Source organism: Manacus vitellinus, unplaced genomic scaffold, assembly GCF_001715985.3.
Source record: "Manacus vitellinus isolate BGI_N305 unplaced genomic scaffold, ASM171598v3 scaffold_6_pilon, whole genome shotgun sequence".
Lineage (NCBI taxonomy): Eukaryota > Metazoa > Chordata > Aves > Passeriformes > Pipridae > Manacus > Manacus vitellinus.
In genome coordinates, this window is record NW_021940750.1 from 8,611,682 (window position 1) to 8,624,428 (window position 12,747).

The following is a 12,747-nucleotide window of genomic DNA, read 5'->3' on the forward strand; positions in this document are numbered from 1 at the left end:
AGATCAAGTAACAGGAAGAATTAATTCTCCCCACCCCTGCCTATTTCTTTCAGCATGTAAGTCAGGCCATTAATTGCCAGAAAGGACATTTGTCTTCCTATCCAGCTGAGAAGGACTTCTTCAGTCCTTTTCAACTGATATGCCACTGTATCCTAGAAGTATCTCTGCCAGCTCCAGCAGTATCCCTCTAGAAGCACCCCGGGAACCCATACAAAGAACTGGGGTATGCACGTCTGGGGAACAAACCCAGTGAGAGACAGAGGAGAGGACCGGCAAGGAAGGATGCTCTTTTCCATTAGAGGAACTTAGGGGGAATAATAACTGGCTGAAACACTTGTTTCAAAATGGATTTTATTCCAGGCATTAAACAGATTCTGGCACATGCTTTATGAAGAAAAAGGAAAACAAATCTGGGTTCCACATAAATTACATCTGGCAAAGAGCAACTTACAAGTGAGTGGGGAAAATAAACCTTTCGAAATTGATTTCTGTACAACAGTAGTTTCAGCTCCTCTTAAATAAACCCCCATTGGTTCACAGCACACAAAATTACATTGGATGTTCTGATACAAAACCAGCTGTCTTTAAAGGCATTACCAATGCAAATGCTCTGTCTTGACAGTGTAGGGGGCTGCTTAAAATAAACAGGAAAACAAGAGTGAGCAGCTGCTTGTTCTAATTGTTAAAGAAACACAACACTGGGACAAATCTGGGGACTCAGTCAAAAACCCTATCACAGTCCTGTTCCAAAACATGGCACTGCATGGACCTTGGAGAAGAAAGCAAGGGAAATGGAAAGTATCCTAATAATGAGTTTGGACAAGACTTTGTTTATTCTGAGGAGAAGTTCAGTTCGCCCACTTGAAAGCAGACTTTTGCAATGTACCTCCTTTTCAGGAACAGCTAAAATGCATAGGAAACCAATGGCTTCCAAAAGTGTGGGGAGCTCTGTGTCTAGACAGAGCAGTTGTTTGGCTGAAAGCATAGTGAGTAGTGGGGAGCTGACCTCAGGAGAACATGTCCAAAAACAGGTAGAGTTTTATTTTTTAACTCCTAACTCCAGAAACAATTTGAGTTATTGACATCTAGCATATTGACATCTAGCATGTCCACCTCTTCCCCTTTCTCCCCAAGGCCAGCTCACAGCCCCAAAAGGCTGCCAGTTAACCCTCTGTCATGAGGAGAGCAGTAGCAAGAGAGGTACAAATCAACACAGCCAGTCCAGGTGTATCTGCTCCAGGAGCAGTCAGTAACCTCCAAAAGTGGAGCCAAACACACAGTCAAGGGCAGTAGCCATTGTACTGACAAGAGCCCTTTGAATCAGGCCTGGTCCAGAGCTTGGAGACTGTATAAAAGCAGAGCTTCTGTGGCCTGCAGCAGTCAGGAGAACTGTCTGTAGAGGAGCTGGGTCCTAGTCCCAGAACGGTTATGAAGAAGGAACTGCAAGAAAGCCGCACACACAGTGGGAGCAAGGAGGAAGGAGCAATACCTGGTGGAGGAGTGAACATGCTGTTAGCTGCAACCCTTAAGCTGCTGGAGAGTAAAATGGGGGGAGCTCAGATGGTCCACTTAGGATGCATTTTGACGAAAATACACAATCCTTTTGCACTTCATTGTATACAGAGCATCCGTACAGTACCTGCTCCGTGGCCCTTCATCTCTCTTTGCATCAACATTTTTCAATCCAGGTATGTGAGACTTTGGCTGTTCCTGTTTTCTGTTGTATAATGATGCCATTCTGGGAGTAGCATCTCACGTATATTCTTGATTAAAAATGCAATAGCTAATAGGATGGCATTTCTCCCTTTGATGGATCTGTCTGTCCTGCCCTCTTTCTATTCCTACCCTATTTTCCTTCCTTCTCTGCTCTCTTCTGACCTCAGTGTTTCCAGCCCAAAGCATCTCTATACAGGGAAAGAGAAATCACCACAGAGTCAGTGCCCCCATTCCAACACGGAAGTGCAGCTGCACCATTCTGTAATGACCAAACGGAACTCCCTCATGAGTTTTCACAGTGCAGGCAGATCACTCTTCTAACTAATCAGTGCCAAGATAGTGAGCAAATGTCAAAGTGAAGAGGGACACAGGAAAAGAGCTCCTGCCATGTGACAGATTTAAGTTTTTAAAACCAAGAAAAAAAAGCATTGTCCCATTCTCACACAAGCACTTCTGAGCACATGCAACGTATGAAGAACAGTATCTGTTCTTTTGTCAACTGTTTGGGCTAATACCAAGCTAAGATAAAGAATTAAAAAGAGATACAAACATGATCAAAAGCAGCCAGCTGTTCAGAATCCAGATGAACAACCTGTTTCTTCTACATCAGATCATAAAGGACCCAGGCAAGCAATTGCCTAATGAAGGTGGTCCTACCACCTGGTTCCCCAGTCAGGCTCTTGAAAAAGAGGGTTAGTTTACAAAACCTAGCTCAAGAGGAAAATTTAACAGATTTGAGTAGGAAAAGGTAAGGCAGTGGGGAAGTTTTTATTTATTTCAATAGGTAAGTGTCGCCTGGCAGGTCTGAAAACCCACACTCAGCTAGAGCTGACTGATAACTGAGAGCAAGACTGGGATGCTAGCTTGTCTTTGGTATTTCCAGAACACAAAGGAGAGATCTCTCAGGGGGGACCTGCACTGTGGCAGCATTTGTGCAGGGGACAGTTTAGGCTTTACCAGCTAAGGTGCTCACTGGGAAGACAGAGGGGGTCAAAAGTAGGGCAGCCACCAGCCTTTTTGCCTCCTCTTTCTGAGGGGGAAAAGCAACCAGATAGAGGGACTGGGTGGCTTGTCATGCCAGGCTGTGTTCACAAGGGCTATGCAGAGCTAGAGAGCCAGCACGAGGACTGTGGTCCTGCCCAGCCAATAGCAGGAAGTCTGCTGTGACCTAGGGGCTGTCCCCTTCTGCCTCTCACAGCGGGGAACTGGGTGGATTCCTGTCACAGGCCTGAGCCATATGCAGTGTCACTGTCTGTGTGTGCTGCCCACATAGCTCTGTGCATCACCTGGGGTGTGGAGTGCAGTGGGCAGTGTCTGGTAACACCAGGAAGAGCAGTCAGAGAACAGTCTCAACTTTCCTGACATCCCAAAGTGCTGGTACCTTTTTCTGACTGGTTCCATCAGAGTGTGGTACCCTGAACTTGCAGGCTGGGATCACTCTTGGAGGCAGGGCTGGCCTTCCACATGTAAAAAAGCTTAAAGGAAGAATTCAACAGGGAATAGTCCCAAAACAATCCCTGGTAACGCTGCTAAAACAGACTGTCCCTTTTCCATCTGTCTTGTCAGCATTGTGCCAGCCTCAGCACATTTGGCTGTAGGGCAGCTACTGTGGGCAAAGGATGGAACGGGTCCACCACAAAGAGGTGACAAACCTGTTCCCAGGGTCTGCTAGTTCTTTCTCAGCCTCTCCACTCATCATGATGACTATTCTGGCCAGTCCTCACTGACAGTGAGGTAATGAGAGAAAACATAAAGGATGCGTGATGTTAGAGCAAAAAGCCAGGGAAGCCAAAGAGCTACCCATGTTTGTACAAGCATAGCCTAAGCTGCTGAACTGAAGGTCATGGAATCTGGATGCAGAAAAAGGAAAGGATGGGGACAGCTGCAAGGTACTTCTGGTCAGTCCAAGTATTGGGCTGGGTCCTCCCCCATCTCTGGGTGCAGCTGTGCATGGGCATCAGCTACAAAGAAGAACTTAAGACAACAGATGGGAAGATTTCAGCAACTCTCCTGATCCATCTCACCCCCAGCTTCTTCTCTGAAAAGCTCAAAAACACCAAGTGCTCAGCTGAAATGGTGGCTTACTGATGGGCACAATGAAAGCGTTTAGGGTCAGACATACAAAACCATTCCTCCCTTTCCAATCCCCCTCTGTTCCCAAAGCCTCATGCACAAAGAAACGAAGAGATCTCTGTGCTACCATCATGTTGCTTGTAGCAGCTCCCACTGTTGGCCAGGTACACCTGCTTGACACGGGTTGGTGACCATTCTTCCAGATTTGTTTTCCAGGCAGAGACCACTGACAAAGTGTTGAATGAAACTGCCTTTCATCTTCCACTTCTGTGAGAAGACACAGAAAAAACATGCTGTTACTTCCATTTCACCACACAACTGTGCCTTCAAGCTGAAGGTTGAGCCTAAATATCAAGTAAACCTCAACAACTGGAGAGAGTGAAAATCTGGGTATGGACAGCATCTCCAAATCGCTGGTTTCCTGTATTAACAACATCTGGAGTTAGGTAGGGTTAGGGTGTAGCTGAATTATAGGGCTAGATATTCAGAAGCATCTAGAAGGCAAACAACACTAGTGGTCACAGCACCAAGCCTGACGGATTTCAAAGTGTATGGACAATGCTCTTAGGCACATGGTGTGATTCTTGGGGTGTGCAGGCCAGGAGTTGGACTTGATGATTGTGATGGGTCCCTTCCAACTCAGCATATTCTATGAACACAAGAATCAGCAAGTAGTGACATTTTCAAATGCATATTATATTTGCAGTTTCCCTGCCATTCTCTGTCCTGCACCTCCATGCAGCCAGATACCTGTCAAAACCTGAAACCCCTCTATGGTTTCTTTCCAGTCCATAGAGAGCAAAGCATTGAAAGGTCTCCCAACACAGAAAGAAATACGTCCACACTTCCTACTGTTCACTGGATCTCTCTCTCTTCCATGTCCCCTCATCTCTTCTCTCAGAAAATTCAAGATTTTTGTGAGCACTACATTGAAAGCTCTTCATAGTTCTGCACCTTCTCAGCTGTCTCTTCTTCATAATTTTATTTTCCCTGTCAACATTTCAGTTTATAAGTGTGCATTTGACAGCTTCTCAGTGCATATTGCTCTGCTTTCTGCAGTGCTTTCCTCTGGGTCTGCTCCCCTCAGAGCATATGCACAAGGTCCCACATGCAACCCTTTCCTGAAGGTCCACTTCAGTTGTGCTGCTTGCCAGGAAACAGAACATATGCTGTAACCTTGCACTGCAAATTCTGCTGAGTACCTTCCATCCCTGCTAGAAAGAACTGGGAACATTGTGGCTAATAATGAAGACAAAAAAGTCAAAATGAGTCTGTGGGTTTGGAATCTCCCAGGTGAGGCAGTGCCATTCACCTCCAGTGGGACACAGCTGAGACCAGTAGGTTATAGGATTGAGGGGTCCAGGCTTCAGGGATTTTCCCATCATTCTTTTCAGTCACACAGATGACCCAGACAGAATTATGATCTGGGTGCTCAGTCAGTAAACATTTTAGGAATATTATGAATATGTGTTGGTTAACCCATGAGACTGATGGAGAAAAATAAACAATTTGCAACACTAGTGGACTTCAAGGCTATTGCAGAAACTATATGCAAAGTGAATTAAAAAATTTCCTGCAATATCTGGACAATGTCAAAACCTACAAACATTTTAATTCTTGTGTAACATGGCAAAAACGTTGCCACATGGTGTGTGGTTTAAGATATCCAGTTAGGTTCATATATTGCTGGCAGCTGCCCTCCAGGTCTGTGCACTGGTTATGTTTCTTGGAAGGCAGGGCAGTTGGAAAGCTCAGAGTAATCTGTTGCTCCTGTATCACATATTTCTTCAAGACTAAGTAGCAGAGGCAGCATCAATTTGCCAGTAGTGCTAGTCCTGTTTGACAGGATACTACTAAAGGAGAGCTGTTTGTGCAGCAGGAAAAATCTGGTTTTAACAGGTAAGGGGGCAGAGGAATGCAGTGATGGTGGACAGGGAGCTACAATGCAGTCTGTGCACTACAACGCCCTCACCAGCTGCTGCAACCCACTGTCTACACCCAGAGCCATCTGGCTCCCATCTGGCAGAAGTCTCCCTACAAAGAGCTGAGGAAGAGTTAATACCATAAGGCAGCAGCTGCAATGATGGAGTGTAAAGCAGGAGGTCTTCTCCCCTAGAAAGCTGCACACTCTGCCCAGCTGCTGCGATCGCTGCATGACAGTGTTTCCCAGAGTCACAGACAACTCAGTGAAGAGTCTTTTGACCTTCTCCAAAGCCCACCTAGTTCCTTGTCCTCTACTCTCCCACCACCTCTCTGTATTTGTGAATTCCCAGTCTCGTCCTTCACCTTTCCCTATGTGGGTACGAGAGCAATTACTGAGGGACACTGGTTTTCTTCTTCCTTTTAGCTGTTCAGGAGAAAACTAGCACCACTGGAGGCTTGCTCATTTTATTCCTCCAGATCAGAGACCTGCTGCTGTGGCATCTTGTCCATGCCGAGCAGGTACCCACTGTGAAGTCTGTAGGGAGAGTCTGCAGCCACAGCAGGACACCAGTAAACGCTCACCAGAGCACATCTGCTGCTGCTAACAAACTACACCGAATCAATCAGCTTCTCAGTGAATAATACCACTGAGAAGCATAGCATCTCAAGTCACCCCAGGTGCCTTTGTTCAAAATAAAATAGGACAAGGATGGGGAAGGGGGAAGAGGAACACCGAGAAGGTGAGAGTTGAAGATAAGGCTTCCCTGGGCTGCAGGGAGGTGCCATGTATTTTTAGTATAGTATAGTATGGCCAGTCTTCGCGAATGAAGATTTGGGAAAGGTCTTTACCCTTTGAGCCTGCGCAGTGGATTTTTTAGGTGAGACACAGTGTGCGCTGAACTGAGCCCACCCTTTAATCCTAAGGTTCAACTGCTGGGGCCGAGCGAGCTCGGACGGTGGCAGTGAGGTCCTCAGGACGTAGGTTTGTTTAGAGTGACCTTCTCTTGGATGGATGGCCTTACAGGGCTGACCAGCTCCATCTGCCCAGAGGGGTTCCCTGACCGGGAATCGAACCCGGGCCACGGCGGTGAGAGTGCCGCATCCTAAACACTAGACCACCAGGGGTCCCCTGCCATGTATGAAGCTGTTATAAAACACACCAACAGTAAAAGCCAAAGTAGGGCTCCTCATCTCACACAGAAGTGGTACATTCAGAATGATGGATTTTACCCTTTCTGGTCAGAAACTGTGCTTTGCTGCCCTTCACGAGATCCCAGAGCAACCCCCCGACTTCACCTGAACCTTTCAGAAGCCCCCCCCGTCTGACTGTCAGACCACAGAATTACCAAAGGCAGCCCAACATCCTGCCCTCTCAGACCCTTGAGGAGGGTGGGCAGTAGGAATGGGTGGAAACAGGAGGTAGGATGCTCATCTCCCACTGTCAGCCACTTCAGAACTGGGCAACTTAGTCTAAACTAGTTCCCTCGTGACATACTTATGGAGGAGTCCAAGGTACAAGAACCTTCTGGCACAGCCCAGCTTTCTCCACAGACCATACAGAGAGCCTGGACAGATAATTTTAAATGATGCCAATAATGCCCATCTTCAGCAAAAAATAAACAGAGCAGACACTTTCTGCATACACAGCCAAATGTTACAGGGAGTCCTCTACTCTCCTACACCAAGACATTATGACTCGGAAGTAAAGCTTTTGGAAGACACAAGCATTGCAAAATCTGAAAATTTTTGGCGTGAAAATCCTCTTTGGTCTCCCTTTCTTGTGCAGATGAAGATAATACAGTTTACTGGTCAGAGTAGATTTGGAGTGAAGATGGAGGGGGAAAAAAGAATCCAGATTTTCTTTGAAACATTGTGTCTTGATCCTCTTCCCCAGTGTCAACCAAAAATTTCCACACTTTTTTTGTAAATATCTCTCTCCATCTTTTTTCATCTATCATTTCAAAGTACTTTGAGGTGGCAGGACAGAAGCACTCTATGTGCAAATTACCAAGAGAAAAGTCAGAAACAGCCAGTCCTCTTCTACCCAATATATACAAGAGCTGAAGTTGTTTACACTAGTATAATTTTTCAGGATAATCAAATGTTTTCTTTTAACTCCCAATAATCCAGGCAATCCAGGGGTTCTCTCAAGATCCGACCATGAAACTCAGCAGAGTTGGCCCAACTCAGGAAATACAGTCGAGAAAGGCAGATTTTGTTGATGAGGACTGAGATGCTTCAGACAGAAATCTATGGAGAGCTGATAACTGGAATAGCCAAGGATGCTACAAGTTGCAATTGAATGTATTTGCAGAGCCATAGGCAGCCTGAAGCTGGTCATGAAGATGATGAACAGTAAATTTTAAATATATGAGCAGACAATGTGATGGAAAAGCTCACACCAGGATCCAGCAACTGCTGTCTTCCTTTGAGCACCTAAATTTGTAAAACTAAGAATCACAATTGAGAGAAACTCTTGTCTCCTGAAAACTGCTTTCAAGCTGCAGCATACTGCCAGTAACCTACTTATTATCATGAAGACGCTGAGTCAAGTGCTTTCAGAATAAACAGGCTTTCAATCCTTCTCTTTTCTGATACTCTATATAAAGTTGCATTAATCTTCACTTCAGATAACATGATACACTGAGAAGCAAAGTGGGAAAAATTTCCTAATTGTATACAAAGGGATACAGGACTTCAAATACTGTTTGTCTCACAAGAAAACTTGGTGTCCTCATTTTCAGGTTGAGGTCGCATTCCTTCAGCACATTTTAATGAAATATAGTTGTTTAATAAGATTTCTCAGCATGCTTCTTGTTCCGTTGGGCAATACTGTGCCAATGTTTCTCATTTTCATTCTCTTGTTTTAGTGTCTGACTCTTGCTTTGCCTTCTATTTGTCCTCACTACAATACAAATTAAAATGCCACTCCCACTGTCAGTCAGAGCCAAAAATAAAGCTAAAGGCAATAATTTATTGTGCATTCAACTAAAAATTCTATTCCCCAAATAACACTATGGATAACATCCATCTGGTTAGAAATCTACTTCTGATTATGCAGAATAGCTTTTGGCTGGTCTTCTGCTAGCAGTGCCAGCTGTTGCTGTTGAATGATCAATGTGATCATGGTGCCAAATAAATTTAATTTCTGACTTCTTTCAACCCAAGGGAGAACAGTCTGACAGAACCAAAAACCATCTAAAGTTTAACTATTCTCTCATATCCTCCTGCTTGCAAAATTCCAGACTTATTTTGAGGTAATACCCTAGATACAACTCATAATAGTCTAAGGGCTCTGCTAGAGTATTAGCTATATGTTAGATGGGACTGTTGTCAGCACTCAAAATTAACAACAAAATTAGCTGCCCTGTGGACAACAGCTGTGTAGCATGGGCACGGATTCAGTATGTTAGAAAGCAGAAACCAACTTTAGGAGCTGTATGGTGCTGTCATAAGGATCTAACTAATCTACTCCAGTGACACTAAAAAACAAAGTTATCACGTGTCTCATCTTTTGTCAGAAATCTTGCTTTTTCATGACTCAGACACAGACATGAAATCCAGATCCAGAAAAGTCCAAACATCTTTCACCACAGATCTCTGATGACAATGACAGCAAAGATGTTCAAAGCTGGACTTTTATTATGCTGCCATCTCCTCTTAGGATATTGTCCATGCAATGCATGTTTTTCAGGCTCACCCTCTTCCACTTAGCCCACCTACTCAGTGCTCTTCCTTGTCACTTCCAGCTCCCTGAAGTAGCTCAACTCCCCTGCCTCCACCCCCAGTCAGCTCCTCTGACTTTCTGAGAAGTCCACTTGAACTGAGAAGTGGATACACCCATCTGCAGTTTGGAAACACTGCTCTCCCCCAGTTCTTGCACTTTGGGCTATGAGTATCCACGGGGAGATAGGCGAGTTGTAGGGCAGCTGAGGGCATTTGTTCCCTCCAGCTTTGCTCTTTCTTGAAAATCAACCTCTCAGGAGGAGAGAGAATGGGATAGTTTGCAAGATGACTGGCTTCTAGCTAATTAAAATCTAATGTCAGTGTGAGCAACAATTACTGTTGTGTTTATGGAAGGGAAGAACCATAACAACATTCCCCAGGAACACAACAAACTTGAGCACTGCAAGTAGAACTGGCTTTGTAAGTACAAATCTGAAATGGGAGTTTGGGACTACAAAAAAGACCCCAACATTTAAAAGCATTTCAACCCAAATTAAATTAAAAATTCAAATGCATTTCTCCCACCTCATCCCTTCAGCTGCAAGGTAGTTTGGGATGGCAGCTGTAATTCAAATCAATCTCTAACTATTTGAAATGCTTAAACAAAATCCTTGCTTACAGTCAATTGGTTAAATCATCTGCTAGGTCAAGTCCTTGATTTAAGTGCAGTTTGTTCATATAAGGTAATGGAAAACAACAGCTCATATCCTTAAGTATGTGTGCATGTCTTTATAATGAGCCTGTATATAATCAACACATCAAGACTCAATAAATCCTATTCCAACAGCAGAATAAGCCTGCTTGTGTTACTGTGAATTAATCTCTCTTCTGGCTGACAGAGCTTGGACTCCACCCTCCTCGAGGGACCCTTGTCCTTCCATGACAGGGGACAGGGAAAGACAGCTGATTTTGGCAGCTGCTAGAGTTTTTTCTGCTGCCAGGGAGGAAAATACTGCAAGACACATAAGGGGAGGCTAAGTGACCTATTTACACAGCAAGGGGGTGAGTGATTACCACCAACAAAAAGGAGCAGGCAAGCACAGCCCACCTGGGATATCCTTGCAGACTTATCTGAACTTAAAGAGTTTCCCTGTGTATTTATGGTGACAACTCTTAAAGACATTTTTGCATTAACCAGTCCTCCAGAGGAAAGTCTACACAGGTTTCCCATAAACAGGCATGACTGGATTTCAGTGCTTTCCTTCAGGAAGTACTAATTTCAAGGATTCATATAGCATTAAAAAGTACTGACAAAAGAGGATACTACTAAGGACTCGTAGCAAGCTGAGCCCTCTCCTAACTTTGGGCTATCAAAATAACAGACACGTCAGAAAGCACAAAGTCAGCATAGCCTTAGATGACAGAAAACTTGTTCTCTCTTGGTGCAGAGGGAAGCACAGCAACTATGAGTGAAAAAAGCCCAATCTGCTGTCTGCCAGTGTTGTGCTGTCACCTTTTGTGTTTTGCCCAGTTCTGATAAAAAGGCACATCACATCTCTATTGAGAGCACCCTGGCCATTGCAGAGGCCATCTCTCACCTAATGTTGTAAGGCAAAATGATTGATTTGTCCTGACAGATCAGGGATGCACATCTTGGAAACAGCATAAGTCACAGAGCAGCATTTTGTCAGGAACATTGCTGCTGTGTATTTTTCCTCCAGGGAGCAGTTTGGGTGGAACATACAGTGCTTTATGCCAGTCAGCATTTCTCAAGTGAGCTGCACACACTTAGTTTTAAAGGTCTGTTCACATGTCCAAAGACAGCACAAAGAACACAGTTCTCTCACTTCTAAATAAATAAACAAACAAATGATAGCACACACCATTGTTCCCTTAGGTTTCTCAAAGCATCTGCCTTACCTACCTCTCTCTGATGCCGTGCTCCATCCCTGCACCAATCTGGCTGCACATTACCACATTCAAGAAGCAAGGTTAGGGTGCTACTGAGCTGGAGCTACCCATGCTGCTGAGGGCCCAGGCAGAGCAGACACACACATACTGCACGTCCTGCTCTGATTGTGAGCAATCTCATACATCCAAGCTTATGAAATACATCAGAGATGGAGATGGAAAGGACTTTTATATGCTTTGATAGTACTAGGTTTGTCCCTGCTGGCTGCACTGATGCAGGAACACCGGTATGTGGCAACGAAGGGATTAAAAACAGGCGCACCTACCTGTCTGCCATCTTTTTGATTGCAGGCTTCCACTGTGATTTGAGAGCCAGTAGAGAAGGAGGTAATGGAAAGACACTTGTCCTGCTGTCTAATTAAAGGGTCACTGAATACCCACTCCTTTGGAATAAGAAAAAGAAAGGTTCCATTAGGATCACAACAGTGATCAGATGAGGGAGAGAGTTTTTTCCATCAGATATTAAAAAACCTCTATCCTTTGTTCTATTCTTATCAAAGGCTCCCTGGGAAGACTACCACAGCAGTCTTCACCTGATCAGAAGTTTATGCTCAGGCTTGGTGCACCATGACCATTTCAAAGCCTGCAGCTAGCTCCCCTCACCATCTGAGATGTCAGATTAACCTTGGATCCCATGCAACTCTTTGCTCTGCAGCTTTACAGATTCAGGACTACAAAGCAAGGAGGACCCTGAGCACTGACTTACAAGACGTGCAACTGCTTCTGCACATTTTACAGCAGACATGTTCTGTAACAGGTATCCTGGACCTATAGATTGTCAAGCGAAGCAAAACACATGCAAGCATATCCATGTATCATCAGCACACATAAAGGACAAGCTGCTTCATTTTTCCCTCTGACTAGAGGAATGCCTGACCCAATCAACTATTATTACTGTACTTTCCCCAAGGAAGAAATACAAAATGCAGTAAATTTCGGAGATTTCAAATGGTAATGACATGGAACAATGAGTCAGATTAAACAGCACATTGAATGCTGGCTGCAAACTAGTTTCTAACAGTTAACAGATGTGAATATGTGTTTTCTGGCATAAAATATCCTACTGTGACCCTTAACTTTCTCAAGCTGCTTCCCTGCTGCTTTTAATCGCCAAAAGAAGAGGCTGAGTGCAGATCTTCAGCTCACATAAACCAGTACAGTTCCACAGCAGTTAGGAGAGCTGCACCATATTACTGCAGCTGGGATCTTAGCTATTTAAACTCTATTTGGGCTTTAAATTGAAACACATCTGTAAAACAGCACAATTCAAGTTATCTGCAGCTACAGCTAAACTGGCAGACCAAGGAATGTTTCTGATCCTGGGAAAATCTCTTACCCACATGCTGAAGTACTAGCCAAGCACAGCCATGGAACGATTCTGGTGGGTTGGACAATGAA

At 44.5% G+C, this 12,747-nt stretch overlaps 1 protein-coding gene across 1 annotated transcript in view; it reads right to left on the reverse strand.

The window, feature by feature from the left end:
* Positions 1-334: 334 nt before the first annotated feature.
* GALNT16 (polypeptide N-acetylgalactosaminyltransferase 16) overlaps positions 335-12,747 on the reverse strand; it is a 37,716-nt gene continuing 25,303 nt past the window's right edge. The window contains exons 13-15 of the mRNA XM_018083018.2: positions 11,616-11,732; positions 3,917-4,056; positions 335-1,489 (exon numbers count right to left, since the gene is read on the reverse strand). Coding sequence (XP_017938507.2) covers positions 3,919-4,056; positions 11,616-11,732 — 255 coding nt within the window. The 3' untranslated portion in view covers positions 335-1,489; positions 3,917-3,918. The remainder of the gene's footprint in view (positions 1,490-3,916; positions 4,057-11,615; positions 11,733-12,747) is intronic.